Source organism: Phaseolus vulgaris, chromosome 5 (assembly GCF_000499845.2).
Source record: "Phaseolus vulgaris cultivar G19833 chromosome 5, P. vulgaris v2.0, whole genome shotgun sequence".
NCBI classification, from domain to species: Eukaryota; Viridiplantae; Streptophyta; class Magnoliopsida; order Fabales; family Fabaceae; genus Phaseolus; species Phaseolus vulgaris.
In genome coordinates, this window is record NC_023755.2 from 129060 (window position 1) to 150774 (window position 21715).

At 33.3% G+C, this 21715-nt stretch overlaps 5 protein-coding genes across 8 annotated transcripts; 3 read left to right on the top strand and 2 right to left on the bottom strand.

Moving 5' to 3' along the window:
• Nucleotides 1–981: 981 nt before the first annotated feature.
• Nucleotides 982–5216, bottom strand: LOC137834575 (uncharacterized). 3 transcript variants are annotated; one of them, XM_068642616.1, is made up of 11 exons: nucleotides 5011–5216; nucleotides 4882–4920; nucleotides 4388–4511; nucleotides 4008–4069; nucleotides 3557–3624; nucleotides 3188–3237; nucleotides 2765–2834; nucleotides 2256–2379; nucleotides 1778–1894; nucleotides 1501–1598; nucleotides 982–1359 (listed from the first exon to the last, which is right to left on the bottom strand). In XM_068642616.1, exons 1-10 carry the CDS (start codon nucleotides 5203–5205, stop codon nucleotides 1581–1583), a joined length of 867 nt encoding a protein of 288 aa, XP_068498717.1. In that variant the 5' UTR covers nucleotides 5206–5216; the 3' UTR covers nucleotides 982–1359; nucleotides 1501–1580. The 3 variants fall into 3 exon arrangements, with proteins under 3 accessions (XP_068498717.1, XP_068498716.1, XP_068498718.1); XM_068642615.1 differs by lacking the exon at nucleotides 1501–1598; XM_068642617.1 differs by lacking the exons at nucleotides 1501–1598; nucleotides 1778–1894.
• Nucleotides 5134–10830, top strand: LOC137834574 (putative methyltransferase At1g22800, mitochondrial). Of its 2 annotated transcripts, XM_068642614.1 has the most exons (11): nucleotides 5134–5273; nucleotides 5484–5765; nucleotides 5834–5921; nucleotides 6060–6201; nucleotides 6518–6587; nucleotides 8293–8357; nucleotides 8441–8519; nucleotides 9600–9687; nucleotides 10207–10271; nucleotides 10393–10482; nucleotides 10579–10830. In XM_068642614.1, the coding sequence occupies exons 2-11, from the start codon at nucleotides 5559–5561 to the stop codon at nucleotides 10690–10692; spliced, it is 1008 nt and encodes a 335-aa protein (XP_068498715.1). In that variant the 5' UTR covers nucleotides 5134–5273; nucleotides 5484–5558; the 3' UTR covers nucleotides 10693–10830. The 2 variants fall into 2 exon arrangements, with proteins under 2 accessions (XP_068498715.1, XP_068498714.1); XM_068642613.1 differs by lacking the exon at nucleotides 5134–5273 and having other exon boundaries at nucleotides 5311–5765.
• A 331-nt stretch (nucleotides 10831–11161) lies between these two features.
• LOC137836181 (lysine histidine transporter-like 5) lies at nucleotides 11162–13635 on the bottom strand. The gene is made up of 8 exons (XM_068645034.1): nucleotides 13585–13635; nucleotides 13293–13468; nucleotides 12543–12926; nucleotides 12057–12456; nucleotides 11863–11968; nucleotides 11676–11767; nucleotides 11505–11573; nucleotides 11162–11414 (listed from the first exon to the last, which is right to left on the bottom strand). The coding sequence occupies exons 1-8, from the start codon at nucleotides 13585–13587 to the stop codon at nucleotides 11316–11318; spliced, it is 1329 nt and encodes a 442-aa protein (XP_068501135.1). The 5' UTR covers nucleotides 13588–13635; the 3' UTR covers nucleotides 11162–11315.
• Nucleotides 13636–15736: 2101 nt separating this feature from the next.
• LOC137834578 (uncharacterized) lies at nucleotides 15737–17784 on the top strand. The gene is made up of 5 exons (XM_068642620.1): nucleotides 15737–15973; nucleotides 16050–16249; nucleotides 16327–16428; nucleotides 17272–17323; nucleotides 17419–17784. The coding sequence occupies exons 1-5, from the start codon at nucleotides 15880–15882 to the stop codon at nucleotides 17529–17531; spliced, it is 561 nt and encodes a 186-aa protein (XP_068498721.1). The 5' UTR covers nucleotides 15737–15879; the 3' UTR covers nucleotides 17532–17784.
• Nucleotides 17785–20624: 2840 nt separating this feature from the next.
• On the top strand, nucleotides 20625–20958 carry LOC137834580 (dolichyl-diphosphooligosaccharide--protein glycosyltransferase subunit 4A). The gene has a single exon (XM_068642622.1). It carries the CDS (start codon nucleotides 20625–20627, stop codon nucleotides 20736–20738), a length of 114 nt encoding a protein of 37 aa, XP_068498723.1. The 3' UTR covers nucleotides 20739–20958.
• The last annotated feature ends 757 nt before the right edge of the window (nucleotides 20959–21715 follow it).

A 21715-nucleotide genomic window follows, 5' to 3' on the forward strand; every position in this document is an offset into this window, starting at 1 on the left:
GATGTTGACAAAAGAGCTACTGAAGCAACTTTTGGAGCTAATTATGTATTTGTTAGAGTTGGTAGAACTGAAATGGGGTCCAAAGTTGATGTTTAAGAATAATTTTGTCGTCTTCACATTGATAATCATATCTTAATTCAACTACCAAAAAATAAATAAAGCAGAGTGGTTAAATTATATTAATATATGTAAAGAGAGAATTAAAAAAAACACAAGATTTGTTTTTTTATCATTACATTATTTGTTTAATAATAATAGAAATATGTGCAAGCTTAAATTCTTCATTATATTTTTTACAATAACAAGCTTGGATGGACATATATAATAAAATAAAATGAACTTATTTGTTAAATATTAATTTATGTATAAGCTTAGCTGTAAAAGATATTTTATAATTTTTCTTAAGAAAAATATTTTATAATTTTTCTTAAAAAAATATTTTTAATTTTGTCCAAACACATTATGGTATTATAATTAGTTTCAATGACTTTGAAAACAAAAATACATAAAAGATATTTATTTAGTTATTCCTTTGTCAATATATAATATTTCAACTTTATTATTAACTTAAATGGTTAATTACACTTATCAAATTGATTTTTCTCCTCAATCACTTGTTATCCTTACAACAACAAAGTGGTTTTCCCCTGCTTAGGATTGGCTATGTACCTCAAACAAAATCCTTGTTGCCTTTTGTGGTGATCTCTTGTTGCTTTTTACAATATTCAATTTTTCATATTTTTGAGTAATTTTTCCATCAAAATGTCAGTTTGAAAATTTCAATTTGTTAAAAATACCAGTTGAATAGATGATGATTTTAACATATATACCAGATGATTAGTGTGCAAGGTGAAAAAATGTAAGAATTACTTTTTGCAGCCAAATTTTTTGTAATATTTGTGGAAGCAGCTTGCAAAGAAGAGATCCTGCTACTGTAATGATAAAGGAAATAAACAAGTTGAACAAAGTTCTGCAGAATAGTGAAAACAAAAGTTGAAGTACATTTTCTTCATTTTGGCACAATAGTTTCCATTAATCAGAAAGTTTAACTTGTGCAAGTGACATAATAATCCAATCACAATATCTTGAAACAATGTCAACAGATTCAGTGGACTTAACTACTTTGTTCCATTAATTTTTTACTATTTTCTCTAGTGGTCTAGCATATACCAAGGGCCTTGGTTCATAGCACAATATCTGACAATAAGCACTCTCTGTAGTGATTTCAAACCACAAGTTTTCATTTACAGAATGTGGAAGTTATAAAATAACTGTTGAATAGGTTTCGAACAAATACGATAAGATTGTTGTGCAGTCTCCAGATTGAAATCCGGTGCTGTGATCAATAAAGAAAGGAACCTGTAGAGGACAACTTTATTCATACAAGGATTTGTTTTGATAAACCATTAAATAATCAAAAAACAAAATATCAACCAACATATAAATAAAAACTTCAACTCCTACTAATTTTTTTTATAAAAACTTTCATGTTAGACATACCAGCTAGGCTGACACCTCAAGTAACAACAATCATCTGCCATCACATGAACCTACTATTTTGCTTTTATACATTATTATTATTAATGCTCATAGTCTTCCTGCATGGGAGAACAAGGAGGGGATTTTAACAATTTCTGAGCTTGTTATGCAGGTTCAGGTATTTAATTACCAAATTCTCTTAGTTTATAAAAGTCAAATCCTACTTAAGATGTATAGCAAACCCATTTCATTTTAATAAAACTTTGATGAAGCTTTGAATGTACCACAAAATTCTAACCTCTTTAGATCCAGAAGCATCCAAGAGTAAGTTCATTCGATGAGACCCTTCTCCTACGTTTTGAAGAATGTAAGGAAGTTCCAATTCACATAATGCCTCACGGACTATTCGTGCTTTCTGAAAAGTGGAATTTGAAATCTATGAAGTCAGTAGAAGAAATATGCCCAATCACTTAGTGGAATAGTATGTGTATGATACTTGAAAATAAAAGAGTGGTTTCAGCATATATATTATGTGAATTTCATCTTCCAATAAAGATTGAATTTGAAGGAAAAAAATACCAAGCTGCTTCTCTTTTCAGACTACGATTTAGGCCAACTGAAAACTGAAAGTAGGTTGAGTAGACATGTAATGTTGTCTAAATGTTAAGCATTATCTTACAGATTGTTGTTACTTGAGGTGTTAACTTAGCTGAGATGTCAAGTTGCATAGTGACACCTAACATGAAAACTTATATAAAAAAAAAACATTATCTTACAGGATTATTTTCATATGAGAAGAGCTCCAACTTTCCTGGAGGAGGGTCAGGCCTGGAATAAACCCACCGGGTCATTCCTCTACCTGCTCGAAGGATTGTTGGCATCCATCCAGTAAAAATAGTGCTGCACAGAAATGGGATGTAAAGAACACATTAATTTCAAAGTGTCTCCTAGTCGAAATCATAAATTATGGAACAACCAGTAGACATTCTTTATTTAGTGATCTCTGCCACACATGACTCTCAATAATCTTTTGTATATGTTTCACTGTTCCTTAACAATCACTTTCTGAGTCACCCTAAGATGAGTAGCACACTGTTTGTGTCGCAGGAATCATATACAATTTGTTTAAATGCTAACATGCTTTCATGAAAGGATTATGGTTCCTTTCCACCTAACCAATAAATGCAGCAATTTTGTATGGTGAAGATGGAAATCGAATTTCCCTCCCACGATGTGATAAATAATATTTTACATGCTCATCAAAAAAGTGATTTGCATCTAATACCTCTCTAAAAGTCCTGATGATGGACTTCTGCCTTCTCCGTATTGCTCAAACAAGTATTTTACAATATCACCTGCAGTAAGACACCAAAGAGTAGAAAGATTGAAGAGGGGGAAACACACAATCAGCATTAGTTTAGAGGTTGGAATTAAGACTACAATTGCATTTACTATTTAAATGACAAACTCTAGTTCACAACATTAAAGGATTGAAAATGAACTAGTTAAAATCCTTTACTAACACAACTGAAACAGAACAAAATGGAAGTTTAGGTAAGAAAATGCAGATAGGAGTAATAAACCTTTAACATGAATCAACCTAAACCAGTAAACAACTATAAAAATGGTGCTTATTTATGTCATTGCCTCAAAACAGGACAATCAGAAACCATTTGGAGAAAGAGCAGCGAGAGACTTGCTTGCTTACCACTTTCATACATAGAAATACCCTTTTTTTTATCAATGAGGAAAGGAAACCTGCAAAAGAACATCATTGCAACATATTTTAAATAGAAATAACATTTGAAAAGACAAGCACAACATCAAACTATTTCACTAGTATTAAACATGTTGCAAGATACAAATAAGAAAAAAAAAAATGTAAAAGAAAATGAAATCTGTCTTGTAGCAATTGCTTCTTCATCAGGATTAATCGGCATATAATACAACAAGTGATATACTGACAAAATTGAGACATGATACCAAAAAACTGATTTTAAATTTTCAAAGTTCCGTACTACTGCAAGAAAATTCATTCACATATCAAAGAAACAATATATGATGGAGAGCTGCGTACTGTTCTTTGCCACCTGTTATGCTGACCACCTCTCTGTGTCTTACAGAACCCTTAGGACATGGATAAACCTGTCGATGACACCCACAGGAGTAATATTAGGAGAGCCGATTCACAAAAATCAACCAGAAATCAGTTTCTCACAATCTCTTATCATAACTGAGTATATTACTGAATGATTAACATTAATTTTCATACAAAATAAAATCTTTTCCCTTGAACTTTAGCAAAGTTCAATGCAAGCCATACTGCCATTCAGCACTTTCTTGTAATTCAGCATTCTAAAACTCAACTATGGAAGAGAGTAGACATAGACCCCAAATTTGTAGGAGTATACCTTATTGGTAACAAAAAATAGCACTCCATTGAAACAGAAAAAACTCAGTCTAGGGAAGGGAGTATTGGATACTGAATGTGGTGGTAAGTGTGTGTGTGTGAAGCATTCATAGCTAACCTCTACAGAAAGATCTAGTTCAGTCAAAGCTTCTCGGACCCTTCTACAAAAGGGGCACGCCTCTGTTAAAAAATAATGTTTAAAAGATTTAAGATGGGACAATCACAAAATTCAACAATAAAATAAAATCAGAGCAATATGTAAGTGATCAAAAACCAAAACATGTTTGAGAATCATAGTATGAATAGTGTTAATAAAATTGAGGCCACATGGTGCTTTAGCAATAGTAATAGTAATAGACTTAAAATAAATAAACTTGTGGATGTTAATCAATTTCAATAATTAAGTCAAAGAAGAAACATACGTTTGCCTATTATTAACAAAAGCAATAGCATCATCAAGGGTTCTTCCTAAACCTTTCTAGAGTGGAAGAGGCGTACCAAATTCAAAAAGCTGCAAACTAAAAGGATGTTCTGAAGTGATTTCTTTGCAGAGTGAAGTCTCAGCTATGGATTTGTTTCCCCATGCAAACCTTGACAAGCTAGCCAAGGAAGATGTCGCTAGCTACCATTCATCAACAAAACGTAAAGGTAAGTCTGATATGAGGTGCATGCAGAATCTAAAGAATGATTTGCATAAATTTGTCAGAGACTTCATTACATGGCCCCCAGCTCCACATCACAGGGACAATGATTGTTTTCATATAATTTTTCATATACCTCCTAGACTCGGATAGGTTTCTTAAATGTCGGACACACTTATCAAACACACTTACACTTTAAATGTCGGACACACTTATCAAACACACTGACACTCGTGGAATCATATCCGAAAAATGTAGAATTTAAAAATATTTGTTAAATTTTTAACAATTTTTACACGGACTTAATGATTTTAAGGCAATTACTGCTACTTAAGACCTCTGAGAAATCACCTCGAAAGGGAGATTGCGTGGTTGAGAAGGATCCTTTCCCTGCCAGAATCAATAAATAAAGAAGCCATTGTGAACTGTCAATCATAACTGGTAGAGAAAAGCATAGAAAAAGTGAATTAGTATGCATACAGAGAAGAGCGTGAGTAGGGGACAGAGAAAAGAAAGAAGGGAGGTGGGTGTAGACGATGATGGCGACGCATCTGATTTTGATTTTGCAACGATTCTGAGTCTCTGCGAGGCCCAATTCCTATTCCCCCATTGAAGGCTCTTGGCAGTGGTTGAAGGTGTGGAGATGAACAGTGGGAGAACGGAGCCCAGCGACATGCCTCTGCTTCTCTTCACCACACCCAACTTATGTCCCACACTGCCCAAAATAATATTCTGCTTCTTAGGTTTTAGTTATTTAAACACTTATTTTTACCTTATCCAATGTGAAATTAAAATCTTCTGTGATTATTGAGTTGGTTAAAACTCTCACATAGTTTAAATATAGTTTATAAAGTAAATATAGAATGAAATTTTGAAATTAAGAAATAAATTATATTAATTAATTATTAATTATATTAAAAATAGTGTTCATGTGGATACTTTGATTTGGTCAGTGTGTTTGTTGGAGTCTGGTGAGTGAAAGGCTGAACGGAGTGAGTATTATGTGAATCAGTTACTGAGTTGAGAAGATGAGAGCAGTGAGTCTCTGGCGGAAACAACCGTTTTCATTGGCATGTCGATGTTGCAGTCGCACATTCGTCGCCGATTCCGCTTCCAAGCTCCAAATCTTCGATCGCCAACGGAAGCGCGCACAGCGCGACCGAGCCGCGTGGTTTTCGCCGGCACAGGATCCTCTCCTTCACTCCGTCTCTCAGAACCTCGTGGATCGCTTGCAGGTGAGGTTAAGGTTGGTGGTCACATTCTCTTTCCGATTTCAATTCCGATTCCGATTCTCTTTCTTCAGGACTGCAAGAAGACTTTTCCAACCGCACTGTGTTTGGGAGGCTCCTTGCAACCTATCGTCAGCTCTCTTTCCACTCCTCCGGTTAACGGTAGCAATTTAACGATCCATCACTCTCTTGACATCCTGTTAAGTTGCATTGCTTCATTCTTCATTCATTGCTTCATTCCTCATTCATTGCTTCATTCCTCATTCGTTGCTTCATTCATCATTCATTGCTTCGTCTCAGGTGGCGTGGAAAAGCTTATTGTCATGGATGCCTCCTATGATATGGTTCAAGCTTGTAGGAATACTCGCCGTGCCTCATCCGACAATGCCGTCAAGACAGAATTTCTGGTTGCTGACGAAGAGTTCCTGCCTATTAAAGAGAGGTGATCCAATTTTCGATTCTTATTTATTTTTTTGGTTTCTCAACTTGTGGTAGGCTGTCAATTTAGTTCTTCAAAGAACGAAAAACCTGATTTAGTTACTGATTACTTAAAAAATATAATTAGTTTCTGGATATTATAGCTTAAAGACAAATTGTCGTGTCAAATTGGGACTAAATCTTATTATTTGTTCTTTTATGGACTAATTGATCGTGGCTTGCACATTATCTATCCAATTGGGCATTTGTCTTGTTTATTTCATATGTCAGGGTTTTCTGTTTTTTTTATTGTTTGAATTATTATTGATATTGGTTTGCAGCTCTGTGGATTTGGTTGTTAGTTGCTTGGGACTACACTGGACTAATGATCTTCCTGGAGCAATGATACAGGTTTTTATTCCTCTTGTTTGTGGCTTCTTTGTGTCTAAGTTGGTTCTTTTCTAATGGTGTGTTCAACAAAAGTTAATGTTCACAGAAAAAGCATAAAGTGATTGCAAATTGTTTGGTACATTTGTTTAGATATTTACAATACTGAACATTTTAAATGACTTAGATTTATATGCTTAGTGGAAAGAAAACTATTAGAGAAGTTTATGCAGTTCACAGGTTCTATAGCATAGCTGAGTAGTATTGAAGGATTGCTTGTAACTGTATGTTGTGTACACACATTCTTACTTATAATAAATAAAAGACCCAGTAATAAGGAACAAAATCAACAATTAAAGTGAGAAATATTTGCTAAGATATTTCCCCTATTTGACATAATCAAATTATATCATATTTTCTTATTTAATGTAATCAAATCATACAGTTACATGTTTATGCTTTAATTCCTTCCTTTTATGTCCTCTGTGTCATTTGGTCATAATATTTCTCTAAGTTAAATAATACCCAGAGCAACTAATAAAAATGATGAGGGAAGTATTTCATAGCATAACATACTCAAGTGTAGGCTTGTGCCTTCTAGGGGCTTTTTCCCTACCGGATATTCCCTATGTGCAAGTAGTAAACCTCTTTGTAACACTTAACAATTGTAATCTAGTTATAATGGATCATGATATTGCCTAGGAATTCTGGAAGTTAGTCTGACTTGAGGAGCAAAAGATTGATCCTTGCTAAAGTCATGAGTAATGAGCTAGTTCATTACTCTTTCAAAGCTACAAATACAACCCACTCAACAATAGATGACATGGGAAGTCATCAAAAGACCTCTTAGTATGGGTCAAAGTAATGTTTGTAGAAAGAGTATTGAAGCACTATTTGTGAGCAGGAGCGTAGGCACTTAGTGCTCCCATCTATGATGTTGCACTATTGTGTAAGCTTCATGTGTTAAACCAGAACTTGTTGGAGTAGCAAGAATTTCAGGTAAGGAAAATGATCTTCTGTTGTTGGAAATAGATTGGATATTTTAATTGGAAGGATGGTTATTTGGTTGCATTTATGAAAATTGAACTTTCATGGTACTTTGGCTAAGGTTTTGGTGCATGTTGAATTATAGTTATCCTTGAGTTGGCTTTTGAAATTTGAGTAGATAGATTAAATTGCAAGATGTTGAAATTGTGATATGCGCTGAACATGAATTCAATAAAAGTAAATGCTATATTGTGTCTAAATGGAGATTAACATGAACTTGATAATGGATCTTGAAATGAGTTTGGGGACCACACCCGATAACTACTTGTTAGAATATTACGGTTGTTAGTCTAATTGTTAGAACTAGCTATTAACAGTATATTATAGTATTATGAGCTATGTTTCTCTCTGTTTTTTTCCTTTCCTTTCTAAACCCTATAATAGCAACATTACTGACTGGGTTCTGTGCTCAACTATGTTTACATTCATAACATCTTCAAATGATTGAGTAAAAGAAGAAACCAAAAAGAATTAGTTAAAGCCTCTTAGTTGTGAAGGGCCTAATTGTAATTTATGGCTAATTTATTTGGATTATAATTGATTTATAGTTATCAATAATGTTGGAATATTTGCTTTGCCAACATAGAGAAAACTTCAATGTGCAAATCATATGTCTTTATCCTTATCAAAATGCCAGTTTTAATATAATTTTTTATTATCTAATTTTTTTAATGTTTTGCAGTCTAGATTGGCATTGAAGCCTGATGGCTTATTTTTAGCAGCTATTCTTGGTGGAGAAACATTAAAGTGACAATGCTATTTTTGTTTTTTAAGGTTTCTTTGCAACAAAAATTGATGGAGCATTTTAATGATATTTGTTTTGGTACCAGGGAGCTCAGAATAGCTTGTACGTTAGCACAAATGGAGCGGGAAGGAGGGATCAGTCCCCGAGTATCACCTTTGGCACAGGCATGTGTTATTGCAAAAGTATTATTTTAAATTTTTATATTAATTAGTTAATCTTAGAAAGTGGACTTTAAGTCTAGTCTAGCTCAAACCAACAAAACCAGTTTGAAAAGTGAGGTTTGCATCGGCAACCACTAATATACTACAGTTCGATCATATCTCGAATAAATGTGTTTTCCTGCCAACGATTGAACATCTCAAGCATGGGAGTAGAGATTTTGTAGGAGGTCCAGTAGAGTATGATATGATAGACTCAACAAACCTAGTTAGGAATAGATTTTAATACTATCTTAGAAAGTGAACTTTAAGTGTAACTTAACCCTACAAAACTAGCTTGCAAGGTGAGGTTTACATCTATCAATATACTAAAGTTTGATCATATCTCTAATAAATGTGAGATATTCAATAGTTAATATCACCTTATTTTGAATGAATGCTTCACTGTCACTTTTGAATAGGATCATGTGGTTTCATGTTACCTGTTTTTAGAATTTGGGTTTAGATTTAACTCAACCCAAAAACTCGTTCATAGGGTGGGGTTGGTCCCCACTTGTATATGTTATTTTGAAGCTGATTCTAGTAAATGTAAGACTTGTTTTCCTAATTAACCAGTTCATGCCCAACACTATTGGGTTTTGTACATAACTAATATGGTAGGTAGTTCAATAATGGATCTAAGATATACTCAAATACTATCATAGAATTAAAGCATAGAGTATAACTCAATTTTATAAAACCAACTTGTAAGATTAGAATTGTTCAAGCTTTGTAACCTTTATGTATGTCGTATCTCTAGTCGATGTGAGAGTAAACTAAGGTGGGCTAGAGGTGACCACAATTAAGGTGGTTTTCTAACAGTAGTCATTGTCTTGTGGCAATTCAATAATGAAATCTGTTATTTTGTTTGAAAGTAACGCCCCATCATTGTTCGTGGTTAATTTAAAGCAAGGAGGCATTTTTAAAATATCAGTTAGTTGATCTGGTGGCTTGTTGTAACTTTAAGTCTTGTAATGAAGACGTGTATTTTGTCCAAATAGAATGATAAAGATGGAATTGAGAAGTTCTTTTGTCCTCCATTTCCAGGTTCGAGATGCTGGGAATCTTTTGACCAGGGCAGGTTTCACCCTTCCAGGTGTTGATGTTGATGAATACATAGTTAAATATGAAAGTGGTAAGAATTTTCATTTGGTTTAACAATTGAATTATTCCACATATACATGTGAATTAATTTAGTTATGACTTCTCCCTAATTTGTTTTAGATTTATTCTTCCTTAGTTTGGAATTTCAGTTCTGGTAGATGACCAAAGGCAGATAAGAAATCTGCTGAGATGAGCATGGTGACTTTTTATTGTTCACTGTTAGGGTGTAGTAAGTAAAAGCCACAAAAACCATATCACCTCATAGACAATTTGCTGGCTAAAAGAATATCCAATGCTAGAATAACAAAATTTCCGCTTGACCGGAAGGAGTGAAGATGGTTTGAATTTTTTCACCGAAAATCTTCAAAAGAAGAGAGTGAGGAGGGGTGGCAAAAGTTGAGAGAAATAGTGGTTTCCTTTTTTTATAATTGAATTTCCATTTTAAGTTGTTTCAACAAGTTGTCACTTGTTCATTGAATAATGTGAATTTCTTACCTCAGCTCTTCTGATACATTTTCGTCACGGTGATTCTTGTCTATGTTTTGTGCAGCTCTAGAGCTTATAGAACATCTCCGTGCAATGGGTGAAACAAATGCTCTTTCTCAAATGAACAATGTAAAGTATTTTTTTTTCTTTTTTCATACCAATAGATATTAAATAAAATTCCCTTTATAAAATGTTGAGCCATGGATGTTGCATTACATTTTTGACAAAAGGGTTATGCATATATGAACAGATCCTAAAGAGGGACACTGCTTTAGCAACTGCAGCTATTTATGATTCAATGTTTTCTTCAGAAGATGGAACTGTACCTGCAACCTTCCAGGTAATGAAAATGGAGGAATCATTTTATAAGAAAACCAGCAGTGTAGTTTATATGAAAACTGTGGTCACATGTTGTATGGTGATTCTTCCTTCATAGGTTATATACATGACGGGTTGGAGGGAACATTCTTCTCAGCAGAAAGCAAAACGAAGAGGATCAGCCACTGTATCTTTCAAGGATATTCAGAAGCAATTTGGAAGCCAAAGTTGATTAACTATATCATTATATAAAATAACAATTCATTTCTTACTTTTTATCATTACTTATTTTAAAACTAAAGTACTGTTGAATTATTCAAATGTATAATTTTCATTTCTTGCTTATTATTATTATTATTCTATTCGATGAGATGTCCATTTTTATATAAGAAATATTAATATAAATATTTATACATCAAAATTATATAATAGACAGCATATTATTACCTAATATGAAAATTAATGATAGTAGTAAATAAAATGAAATGAATATAAGTAATTTAGTTCTTTTATTAATTACAATAAATTCAATTATATTTGTAAAATAAAAAATTCCATAAGGCTATTTATACATGAATATATATACATACATACATTAATATATATACATAGAAGGCTTTTGGATACCAAGAAACAGAAGTGCAAATATATTGATTACAATAATTATAGTAAATTGGGAAGTAAATACACTCCTGTTGGACAAAATTGTTTATCCTAAAGACCTTAGTCGCGCATTAATAAATGCGAATAATTTGGCAACTAATAGCTAACTCTAGTAAAACTTCATCGCAAAATCTTCTACAAATCAGAACAAGGAATCAATGTGTTTAACATATTAACAACACAAATCTTCCATTAGGAAAATAATTTGTAAGTCTTTGCGGAAACCACAATTGTTCGTATTCCTCCAATCGGAGCAAGAGCTGCTATTATAAGTCCAACTGTGATGCTCGCCTGTAACAAAATTCACAAACATAAATCAATCCAAACATTAAACTTGTGTTTCAATCACTTCATCAATTAACATGATCCAAACATACATACCCATGATGCAAACCAATGGAAACTCCATCTTTTAGGTTTTGATGACCCAAGCCATAACACACTAGGAATCTGCAATCAAACGTTTCAAACTTGTTAGCCTACTTCTTCTTCTTCTTCTTCTTCTTCTTCTTCAGATTCAAACATGGTTCATAGCATAATTTCAGATCTTACAATATATGATGTTGACGTGAAAGCAAGTCCTCCAAAAAACCCCAAGAGTCCTCCAAAAAATGGAACGCACATGCCAATAAATCCCACCAAACCTGCAACCAAATTTTAGACACAGATTATACCTGTAATATATAATCAAAAGAAACAGTTAAGAACTCAAAAGCCGTTTGAGACTATCAATTCTTACAAACAAAAGCGCTTCGACTAGCCATGCGAAGGATCTTTGAGGGAGAACAATTGAGTTTTTTCACCAAAGTTGTCTCTATTATATCAAACACAGGCATGGCAAAAACCTTCACAAGAAACAGATTAAGGAAACAACTTTTGATTTTGATTTTGATTTAGGTATGCATGAACAAATTTTCGTATATATATATATACCTGGAAGCTTCCCACGACATGAATAAAGACCATTAAGTTAGCAATGGCAATGAGCCAATAGGGGTGTTCGAGTGTGATAAGGACATCATCCTCAACAGCGTTTCCAAATGCCCAGAATCCAGTTACTGCAACTGTCATATAGCAGAAAATGACTATGAAGTATGCCACCACCACACCTTGCCACATTGGAACCTTTGAAGGTTTTTCTTCTGTTGAGGGCAATGTGGCTTGAATCTCCGAGACAACACTGTGCCCAGCAAAGGCAAATGCCACGGTTCCAAGGGCAGTGAAAGCATCAAAAGTTATCCCTGCAGGTGTGTGAGATCGAACTCCATAGTTCCTAGGATAATGCAGCTTCGACCCCTCCACAGCAGACATGACAAATGCCACCATTGAATAGCTGCATGCATCCACACACACACACACCATGTTAAATTTCAACACAATTACATAACAATCTGAAACCAAAGAAAGGAACATACGTACCAGATTGACATGACGGCTGCGAGAGAAGAAACTGCTTTCAGTTTGTGGAAGTTAGGAGTTTGGGAAAGCAACAACTGTATGATTACAAATACTAGAATGTAATATGTTTGTTTGATGTCACTGAGGCCACGAACACTGAGTATTTGGAAGAACTTCTTGAGGGATTTCCCACCAGTCACACTGTAAACAATGGTGGAAGCCACCTGAACCGTTAGCTGCTGTGGCATCACCATCCAAACCCCTTTCTTGGGACCATAAACGTGCTCTCCCATTTCAAAGTATCGATCAAACCTCTTCCCATCCATCTCATGCATCTCAACAAGTTGCCACAACGTGTAAAATGTCAGAAGCCATGAAATCACCAGCATTACAATACCTGGAACCCTGTAAAAAACATCCATCAATCACACAACACAACACAAAAGGGTATCTGTCAACATCAGATTTTGCTTAAAAAAACTGAGTCTTGATGATCTCATGTTACCTACAACAATGACACTGATCTTCAAACACTTTAGGGGACGTAACTCTTATACAAATAATCTCAACATAAACTTCTTATCCCTTATCCCTTAACCTAACGTGATCCGACAGACATTACAATACATCAACTACATTAACATAACATAAATACACAAACACATCAATATACAATTACATAAACACTTTTTCAAGAGAAGATACAAAAGTTCAACAACAACTAAACTCATTATTTGCCGGCAAACAGAACTAAACCAAACACGCACGAACCATCCAAGTTGGGCAAGAGCATAAGGTAATCCAAGCACGCCAGCACCCACCATAGCCGTGACATTGTGGAAAGATGAATACCACCACTTTGCCTCCCTAGATGTTTCTACGGGCATCCAATTTTCAACTTTCTGAGTTTCCATTGGTGACCTTCCACCATTCCAATCGGCGTGCTCCTGAAACAACATCAATCAATGGAACACACATCACATCACATGAAGTAATTCAGAAGATGGTGATTATGAGAGTGTAGCTTAGCTTGCTTGCTTTGCATGCATGCATGCACACATACCATTTTCGCTAAGGTTGTAAAGGATGTGAACTCCTTTTTTTTTTTTTTAATGAAGGTGTTTACTAAGTTTATATAAAGATATATATATTAGTGAGATGGTTCTTGCTGGATCAGTCATGGCATCAAGTCCGAATCTTAAGGAGAGGACGTTTAGGGCAAGAAAATTCAACAGAGACTTTTTCTCTCTTTTCCTTACCTTATTTGCCTACTTCTTCCACATTTCACTCCCTTTTTATTTATGCCATCTTTTATCATTCTTTTTCTTTCATAAAACTAACTAATATCTCTATTTTCAAATGGCCACAAACCAGTTACTGTGAAATAATTCAGAAGCTGAATCTTGGAAACAAAATAGTCATATATTCAACATATACTTTGGTCATCTGCAACATCCTAAACTAAGGGAATAACAGTTATCACTACAAATGTGTTTACCCAAAAATAGATTCACCATGAGTTGTTCTAAAACTTCCACAATGTTACGTTATATGTAAATAATTTCATATTTTATACATCAGAAAAATAAGTTTATGATTATTGGTGTGAAATGTATATTTTACTTTTAATTTTTCAGATATTTTTTAGAAGTTTTAATTGTTGATATAATATGAGCATCAAATTATATAAATGTCTTTGTTGTTTTCTATAGATTAATATTATTTCACAAGACAATCATGAAATAGAAACCAATTTTTAGATACCAAAATAATCAGGTACAATAAAAACTAAATAGAGACCATTTTAGAAACTAAACAAAAAATTGGTTTCTAAATTAGTTTCTATTATTGTTAAATAGTTTCTAAATTGGTATCTAATTAACAACTAAGGTTTTAACTACCAATTATTTGGTTTCTAAATTTGGTAAGAAAAACCTTGGTTGCTAATTAGATACCAATTTAGAAACTATTTAACAATAATAGAAACTAATATAAACTAATTTAGAAACCAATTTTTTTTTAGTTTCTAAAATGGTCTCTAATTTAGTTACTATTGCAACTAATTATTTTGATTTCTACAAGTTGATTTCTATTTCATGATTTTCTTGTAGTGTTTATTAGATAGTTTCACACAAAAACTTCATCAAAAATTACTATCAACGATAAAACTTAACCTTCACAACTTTACAGAGCAGACCAAACAAAAGAAAAAGACTGAATCTTTGAAATGCTTTGTCTTTTTCAAGCAGTTTCAGTCCTCATCACATTCCTCTTTCATAACACAAAAACTTCAAAAAAAAATATTGTGATTTAGCAATTTTACTGCCAAATTAACACTTAACAATAAGGAATAACAACGAGGATTGTTATAATTTGGATGGAAAATAACTAAGGAACCCAAAATTAATTAATTATTCTAAAAATGATTAATTTAAGAACACTACATTTATCTGATTAAAACTGAATTTATATTATTTAAGTAAATATATCTAAAGTAGTTGGAGGATATTTTAATTTATTAATCATGGATTTGGTTGAAAATATACTGTTGGAACTAGTTACTAAATAAGTTAAATTCAATTCTTATATTAAATATGTTTTGTTCTATTATTTATATATTATTTCTTATTACAAATTGTTATTAGTTCCTAGCTCATACTCTTTAAACATGTTGATTTATTCATTAATAAAGTTAAGTTTTTATTTATTTATATGGAAAGAAATTTGAGAGAAAGATGGTTGAAAAATGTAAGTTGGAATTTTAGATTAAAAAATAGGTTGATTCTCCTGGTACCATATTAGTCCAAATATGCACCAACACTATGTCTGTTTTGTGATTTAAATTTTTTTGTCTTTCACATATTTATATTCATAAGTCAGTCAGAAAATTCTGAATTACAAAATAAATATGTGATTTTTGGATTTTGCATTCAGAAGTTTACCTAAATAATATAATTCGGACGCTAATATCCATAGAAAAACATAAATAAATTCTAAATTTCAATCATCAATAATAACATTTTGATATAAAAATCCAAAATTAATAACTTACTTCTAGATATAAACATTCGAAAACTTAAATAAAATACGGAAATGATTTTTAGAATATAAAAATCCAAAATATATAGATTTCTACATTAAGAAAAAAAATGTAAAAAAAATAAGTAGCAATGTGAATTTTAAATTTTGTATTGTGCGTTAAAAGATATGTGTTAAATGACATAGTGTTGGGTGAAATCGCCAAAAAATGAAGCAATGATATATAAAGAGAAAAAATTCATAAAATTAGGAAGCAAAGTGAATGTAAGAAGAAGAGGAGGAAGAAAAAGAAGAACAAGAAGAAGAAAAAGGAGTGGCAATGGAGGCTGCTCCTCCTTCCAACGATCTGTGTTCAGTGTGTCATGGCAACTTTCACCTTCCCTGCCAAGCCAATTGCTCTCACTGGTTTTGTGGTAAAGTTCATCAATTCTCTTTCTCTCTCTCTCTCTCAACACCCTTCTTCAATTCTCAACCTTTTCATTCTTGCAGCAAATTGCATCATGCTGGTGTGGCAGCACGGATCAGGGACAAGCTCTTGCAAATGCCCTCTTTGTCGGCGACCCATCACTCTCTTAGTCCCCACCGAACACTCTCTCAGGCAGCGTCACGACCCTGAAGTTGCTCAGATTCTCTCCAAAATTCATGCTTACAACCGTGTCTTCGGTGGCCAACCCTCCTCTTTTTTTCAGGTACCCATCCTATTTCTTTCTTGCTTTCTTCCCTTTCATCACTCTTCTGCCAAATTCATTCCAAAGGGTCATTGCAGAGACTGCAAGATCTTCCTTTTCTGCTGCACAGGCTCTTGCGGGAGTTCCTCGACCCTCACAGATCCCTTCCTCTTGTCGTCCGTGCCCGTGTCTTTATTGCTGTCAGTTTCCTCACTCTTTCACTTCATTTCTTGCTGTCTGCCCTAACTACCTTCCTCAACCGATTGTCCCTTATTTTCTTATATGCTCTTCAATTTTGATGAAACTGATAATTTAGGTTTTGGGTATGTTTGTTTCATAACTTTTTCTTTAGCAGTTAAAAACTCATGACATGGGATACTACTAATAAGATTGTTTTTATGGTACCCTTTCAAATTTAAGGGTTTTGGTACTGGGCTAATTGTTGAATATGAGTTTAAGCAGGCTAAGGGGAGGAGAGAACGAGGAAATTCCCAATAATAGGACTAAACCAATTAAATTCTCAATAACAAGTACCATAGAGTTTCACTTATATTAGAAAACATGTGTTAATGGTGCTTTTCACTGATAGCGTAGAGAAGGTGATGACAAATTCTATTAAGAAATGAATTTTAAGTACAACTCAACCTCATAATAATACTGGTTTATAAGGTGAGATTTGTACTCACGTATTAATTTCTAGTTGAAGATCTCCAATAAATTCTCAATCAGACACATCAAACATGTTAAGAAGGGACAGGGTAGTGTTTGGCTCACTTACTCAAAGATAGAATAGAAAAAAGTGCTGTGACAAGAAAAGAGAAAAGAATGAAGTGTGTCAAGTGTTTTGGGGTCCATACATTGGTGAAGTTTGCTTTCCCTTTCTTTGTTTGTGTTTTCCTTTTAAAATTAAGGAAGATCCTTTTAGATGCCAGATTTGTTGTAATTTAGTTTTCTAACAATCTTGATAAATTTATCATTTTATATTAATATGTAAGAGAAGGGTCATATTGGTTTGTCTTTGAGCATGGGTCCTTTATTTACAGATGATAGCAAGTTTTCTATACATCCTCAGCCCAATTGACTTCATTCCTGAAGGTAGGTAGTTACTGTACCCATTTTCTTTTTTGGTTGGAATTTGTATAATATTTCTCACAGTAACTGTCTTTCTCTTTTTTTGATATTTGTTCCAGGAGTATTAGGAATAGTTGGTCTCTTAGATGATGTCTTAATTGGGCTCATCTGCTTCCTACATGTTGCTGCCCTTTATAGATCAGTTCTCTACCTCCGTCATGGAGGTTCCTGAACATGTCCTACAAATTTACAATCCCTGAACATGTTGTTGCCCTGATGTGGATTTAAAGATGAACTCTACTTTGTTTCTTATGTACATAGACAAGTTCAATTTCAAATAGTGGAGTTAGTAATGGAAAAGTTGTTGAGAAAAAAGTTGTCAAAATATTGGTGCTGACCAGAACAAAAGGATACTACTGGCCTGGCTAAAAGAATCACACAATTTCAACTAGGAAACACCAATGAGCATTTTGTTTCGTTGTGCATTTCTTCTCTTGCCTACCATGACTTGCTAAAATGCCTTTTTTTCTTCAAGCACAACCTGTTTTGCCTTTTTTTTACCCTTTCATATTTTGTTTTCTTTTGAGAATTTGGGTAATCGCTGGAAAGTATCATGATATAGCACGAAATATTTGAGCTTAAATGCTTCCCTAACCTTAACAAGAATAATTTCAAAACTTCATTCTGTCACAGACAAAACCCCATTGGGCAGATTTTTACTTTTCTTTACATTAGAAGTGTGTGTTGTAGTGGTAAGTGAGGATATATCAGCACATGTGTGGGTATGAATGATCCAGAAAGTAACCAGCATAATTCCATACCAGCATTATTATCATGAGTATTCCATACCATTCCTCATTTTTCCACTGTAAAATGAATGCAGAGGATAGAAGTTTCACAGAGCAGCTGAAATTTTTAAATGCAATTTTTTTCATCTTTCCAATCCACCTACCATAAAATGATTCACAATCTTTCAACAGTAAAGCAAAAAAGGATGTGATCAGAAAGCATTATGAAGCATTCACAACTATTAAGAAGCATGTCCATGAATATTTAGTGGCAATGAATTCAACAAAACACCAACTGAGTAAAAAGGATGCTACTTAAGTATAAGCAAGATCCACAAAAAATGATAAAATGTAATGACCATATTAATCATAGTACACGAACTGAATTCAGGCAACGCAAATATACATATATATTAACAATATTACCAACGAGTCAGATCTAAACGGGAAAAAAATTAACAGACATTTCTGCAAATAGGTAAAGAGAGAAAGAACAAAGAGATTTATAACTAACATCATTACCTAAACAAAGAGAAAACTCCAGGACACGATCCTTGTCAGGAGTATCACCAGGAAGTCTAGAGACATTTCCACGCTCATCTATATGAATGCCGAAATATTCCTCCACCATTTCAGCCTTTTGTTTCAGCAGTTCTGTGTTCATCTTGGGAATAGCAAAAGAAATACCCGTAAATATCAAAAAGCAAAATCCAAAAAGAAACTATCAAGTGAATATGTGCACATACAGGAAGTTCAATTTGTGACATTGGCAGATAAAAATTGCAGTATATAGTCCCCTACTCTATTTCAAAATCTAATAGAGACAGTGAAATCCTATGAAGACACAGAAACATATATTTTGCAGTGAGGGATGTTGCAAAAGCAGCCCATAGACAGACTAAGGTGCCTCAGAGTTCATGCTATGCGGCTGTAGCACCACTTTTTCCAGGGTGGTGCAGCAAAGGAGATGATTGTTACCTACCCTTTGTAACAGGAGCTCAATTCTCAATAGGAAACAGGGAAACTCTTTAAACTAATGATGTGTGGTGCCTATATTCAGTGATGTATAACATGATGAACCTGCAACAACTTGATTTGTGCATGTCTATCTCAGTAAGGAGCATTATATATTCTTTCCTTCTGGCAATAATTTTGAGAGCTTCCAAGTCTCATTCTTCTCCAAAGCCTTGATTTGTTCTTCAGCACAGCCTTCAGGTACTTGATTTGCTTCATGGAAGTTTTGAGATATATTGGTGCAGTCCAAGGTGGTGACAAAAGCCCTGCACTCCTGTGACAACCTCTCAATAGACACATGGTTAATCTGAGAAATAATGAGATTTAACATGTTTGCCCTTCTCACATACCTCAATTTTTATGAAATAAAGAGGGAAACAAGTTTTCCAATTAACCAAAATTAGGGTGCCCTAGGAGATACTGCCATCACATCACATCACATCATCTTTGGAACAAACCACAAGTGCAGTCTTCATATTTTTTGAGTGTCATAACTTTTTGAAGTGATTAGAAGGTTGACTCTTTGGTCAAAGTCTGAGTAGGCAATTTTTGGTGAGGATGGGCACTTGAGTTGATAAGCCTTGAACCAAAATAATTAATTGATTAAAGTAAAAAATATTTTATAAATTAAATATATTTTTTATTTTTTATTTCTAAATAATTTCTAAATAAAAATTTATAAAATAATTTTAAATTGATATAATTCTCAGTTACTCATTACTTTATATTTTAAATTAATCTTTTAAAAAATAATTTAAAATTAGTAACTAAAATCTAGATATCTAATTTAAATACCAATTTAAAATTTATTTTATAATTTTTTATTAATAATAGAAACTATTTAGATAAAAATAATTTTTTTAGTTTATAAATTAGTATATAATTTAATTAATATAATAATTAATTTTTTTTATCTCTAAATTTATTTATTATTTAATAATTTTCTTGTATTGTATAAATTAAAAATCAAGAAAATAAAATTATCGTTTTGTATATTTTATTGATATAGTACTTTTATTTTTAATATATCATATTTTTGGAATGTGTTGATTTTATAAATAACATTTTAAATTATTTTTTTATATTATTATTTGGGGATTTGGAAAATAGTGATGGGCAAAATGGTAAAAGAAGTGAATAGTGGGGTTCTTATTTGTGTTGGAAAAGAGGGAGTGTGGGGAGCTGCGGAGGGAGAAGAAGGGAGAGAGCACAGAGAAAAGTGACAGCAACTGCCACCGCGTCGACCGAAGGTAATCTCATTCTTTTCAATTTCCCCTTTCATCAGATCGATCCCCAATTACCCATTTCTCAATTTCATTTTCCCCTTTCGCATGCTTCTTTTTTGCTTTTCCGATCAAATTCAACCATCCCATTTTGTTCAATCTTGGTGTTTTTTTACTGTGCACTGTTTTGCCATGACAAAATCAAATTTTTAGATTTCAGGTTTGTGTTGTGAATCCTCTTTCTGATATCCCAAATCAGGGTACTGCCATGTATTGATTTTGTTTTCTGCGATGTTGCAGATGATTGATGATCAAGATCTGGGTTTCTTTGCCAATTTTCTTGGCGTCTTCATCTTTGTGCTGGTGATAGCATACCATTTTGTTATGGCTGACCCCAAGTTTGAAGGAAACTAGGAAAGCTTTTCAAGTTAATGATGTAATTTTCATGTTGTAGACTGAGATGCATTGCAAATGGATATTTGATGCAATCAAGAACTCTCTACTTTGGGAATGCGAATCTTAATGCTAGAGGTTTCTTGCTATAGTTATGTGCGTTACCGTAAGTTTTGTTTTGTTTTTATGGAACTTTGATTGAAAAAGTAATGAAAATACTGAATTTATTTTGAGATTAGAAGATTTTTCTTGATGTTCCTTGAAGAATCATGGTGGATGCTACATGAAGTATTGAATTTTCTTCTTTGGATGCTTGAAACATCATGTGTTGGAGTTGGATCCACCTTTTTAATTGGATGAATTTATGCACATATTGTATACATATTATGGTTAATTCGTAGTCATGTTGCTAGATTTTCTGTCAGTACGTAGCTTCATCTTTACAAAAACACTGTTTTGAAGTTTGTTTGACTTGAGGATTCTCCTATATAAGTAGCTCTTTCATTTTCACCCTGACAAAATATATTTGGATGACATGATCATTCCAGAAACATGCATAATGTATGTTTTTAATTCTGGAATAACGTTTCCGCAATTAGTTTAAAATATATCCTGAAAAACCTGTTATGAAAATTAAATTTTTTGAAAACCTTGATCCGGAACACAGAATATGGAATAGGTATCTGTAAAACTGCTAAACTTCTATCGAATTCAAAATGTCATTGGATTAACGACTGTTGCATGATACCTGCAACTTGCGAAAATAAAATAGTTTCCGGTTTCAAATTTGATTGGGACATAGATATTGTGACTGAGAAATGTTACAGGAGACAATGCTGTGACAAAATCACTTTTTTTTTTTCTTTTGCCTCCTTAAACTTTTTGAAGAACACTTTCATCTTTGAGATGTGTCAATTGCAAATAATGCTGATCTTGGAAGTGACTAATAGGATAATTACACTCCATTTCAAAGGTGAGAAATATGAGAAATCTTGACA

Coding starts and splice junctions, on each gene's coding strand:
- LOC137834575 (XM_068642615.1), bottom strand. CDS start 5,205: ATGTCGCTGGGCTCCGTTCTCCCACTGTTCATCTCCACACCTTCAACC. Junction 4,921..5,010: donor CCCTACTCACGCTCTTCTCT/GTATGCATACTA, acceptor TGATTCTGGCAG/GGAAAGGATCCTTCTCAACC. Junction 4,512..4,881: donor CACGCAATCTCCCTTTCGAG/GTGATTTCTCAG, acceptor GATGAATGGTAG/CTAGCGACATCTTCCTTGGC.
- LOC137834574 (XM_068642614.1), top strand. CDS start 5,559: ATGAGAGCAGTGAGTCTCTGGCGGAAACAACCGTTTTCATTGGCATGT. Junction 5,922..6,059: donor TTCCACTCCTCCGGTTAACG/GTAGCAATTTAA, acceptor GCTTCGTCTCAG/GTGGCGTGGAAAAGCTTATT. Junction 6,588..8,292: donor TTCCTGGAGCAATGATACAG/GTTTTTATTCCT, acceptor AATGTTTTGCAG/TCTAGATTGGCATTGAAGCC.
- LOC137836181 (XM_068645034.1), bottom strand. Junction 11,969..12,056: donor ATGTCGTGGGAAGCTTCCAG/GTATATATATAT, acceptor TTTCTTGTGAAG/GTTTTTGCCATGCCTGTGTT. Junction 11,574..11,675: donor TCACGTCAACATCATATATT/GTAAGATCTGAA, acceptor GTTTGATTGCAG/ATTCCTAGTGTGTTATGGCT.
- LOC137834580 (XM_068642622.1), top strand. CDS start 20,625: ATGATTGATGATCAAGATCTGGGTTTCTTTGCCAATTTTCTTGGCGTC.
- LOC137834578 (XM_068642620.1), top strand. CDS start 15,880: ATGGAGGCTGCTCCTCCTTCCAACGATCTGTGTTCAGTGTGTCATGGC. Junction 15,974..16,049: donor TTGCTCTCACTGGTTTTGTG/GTAAAGTTCATC, acceptor TCATTCTTGCAG/CAAATTGCATCATGCTGGTG. Junction 16,250..16,326: donor AACCCTCCTCTTTTTTTCAG/GTACCCATCCTA, acceptor GGGTCATTGCAG/AGACTGCAAGATCTTCCTTT.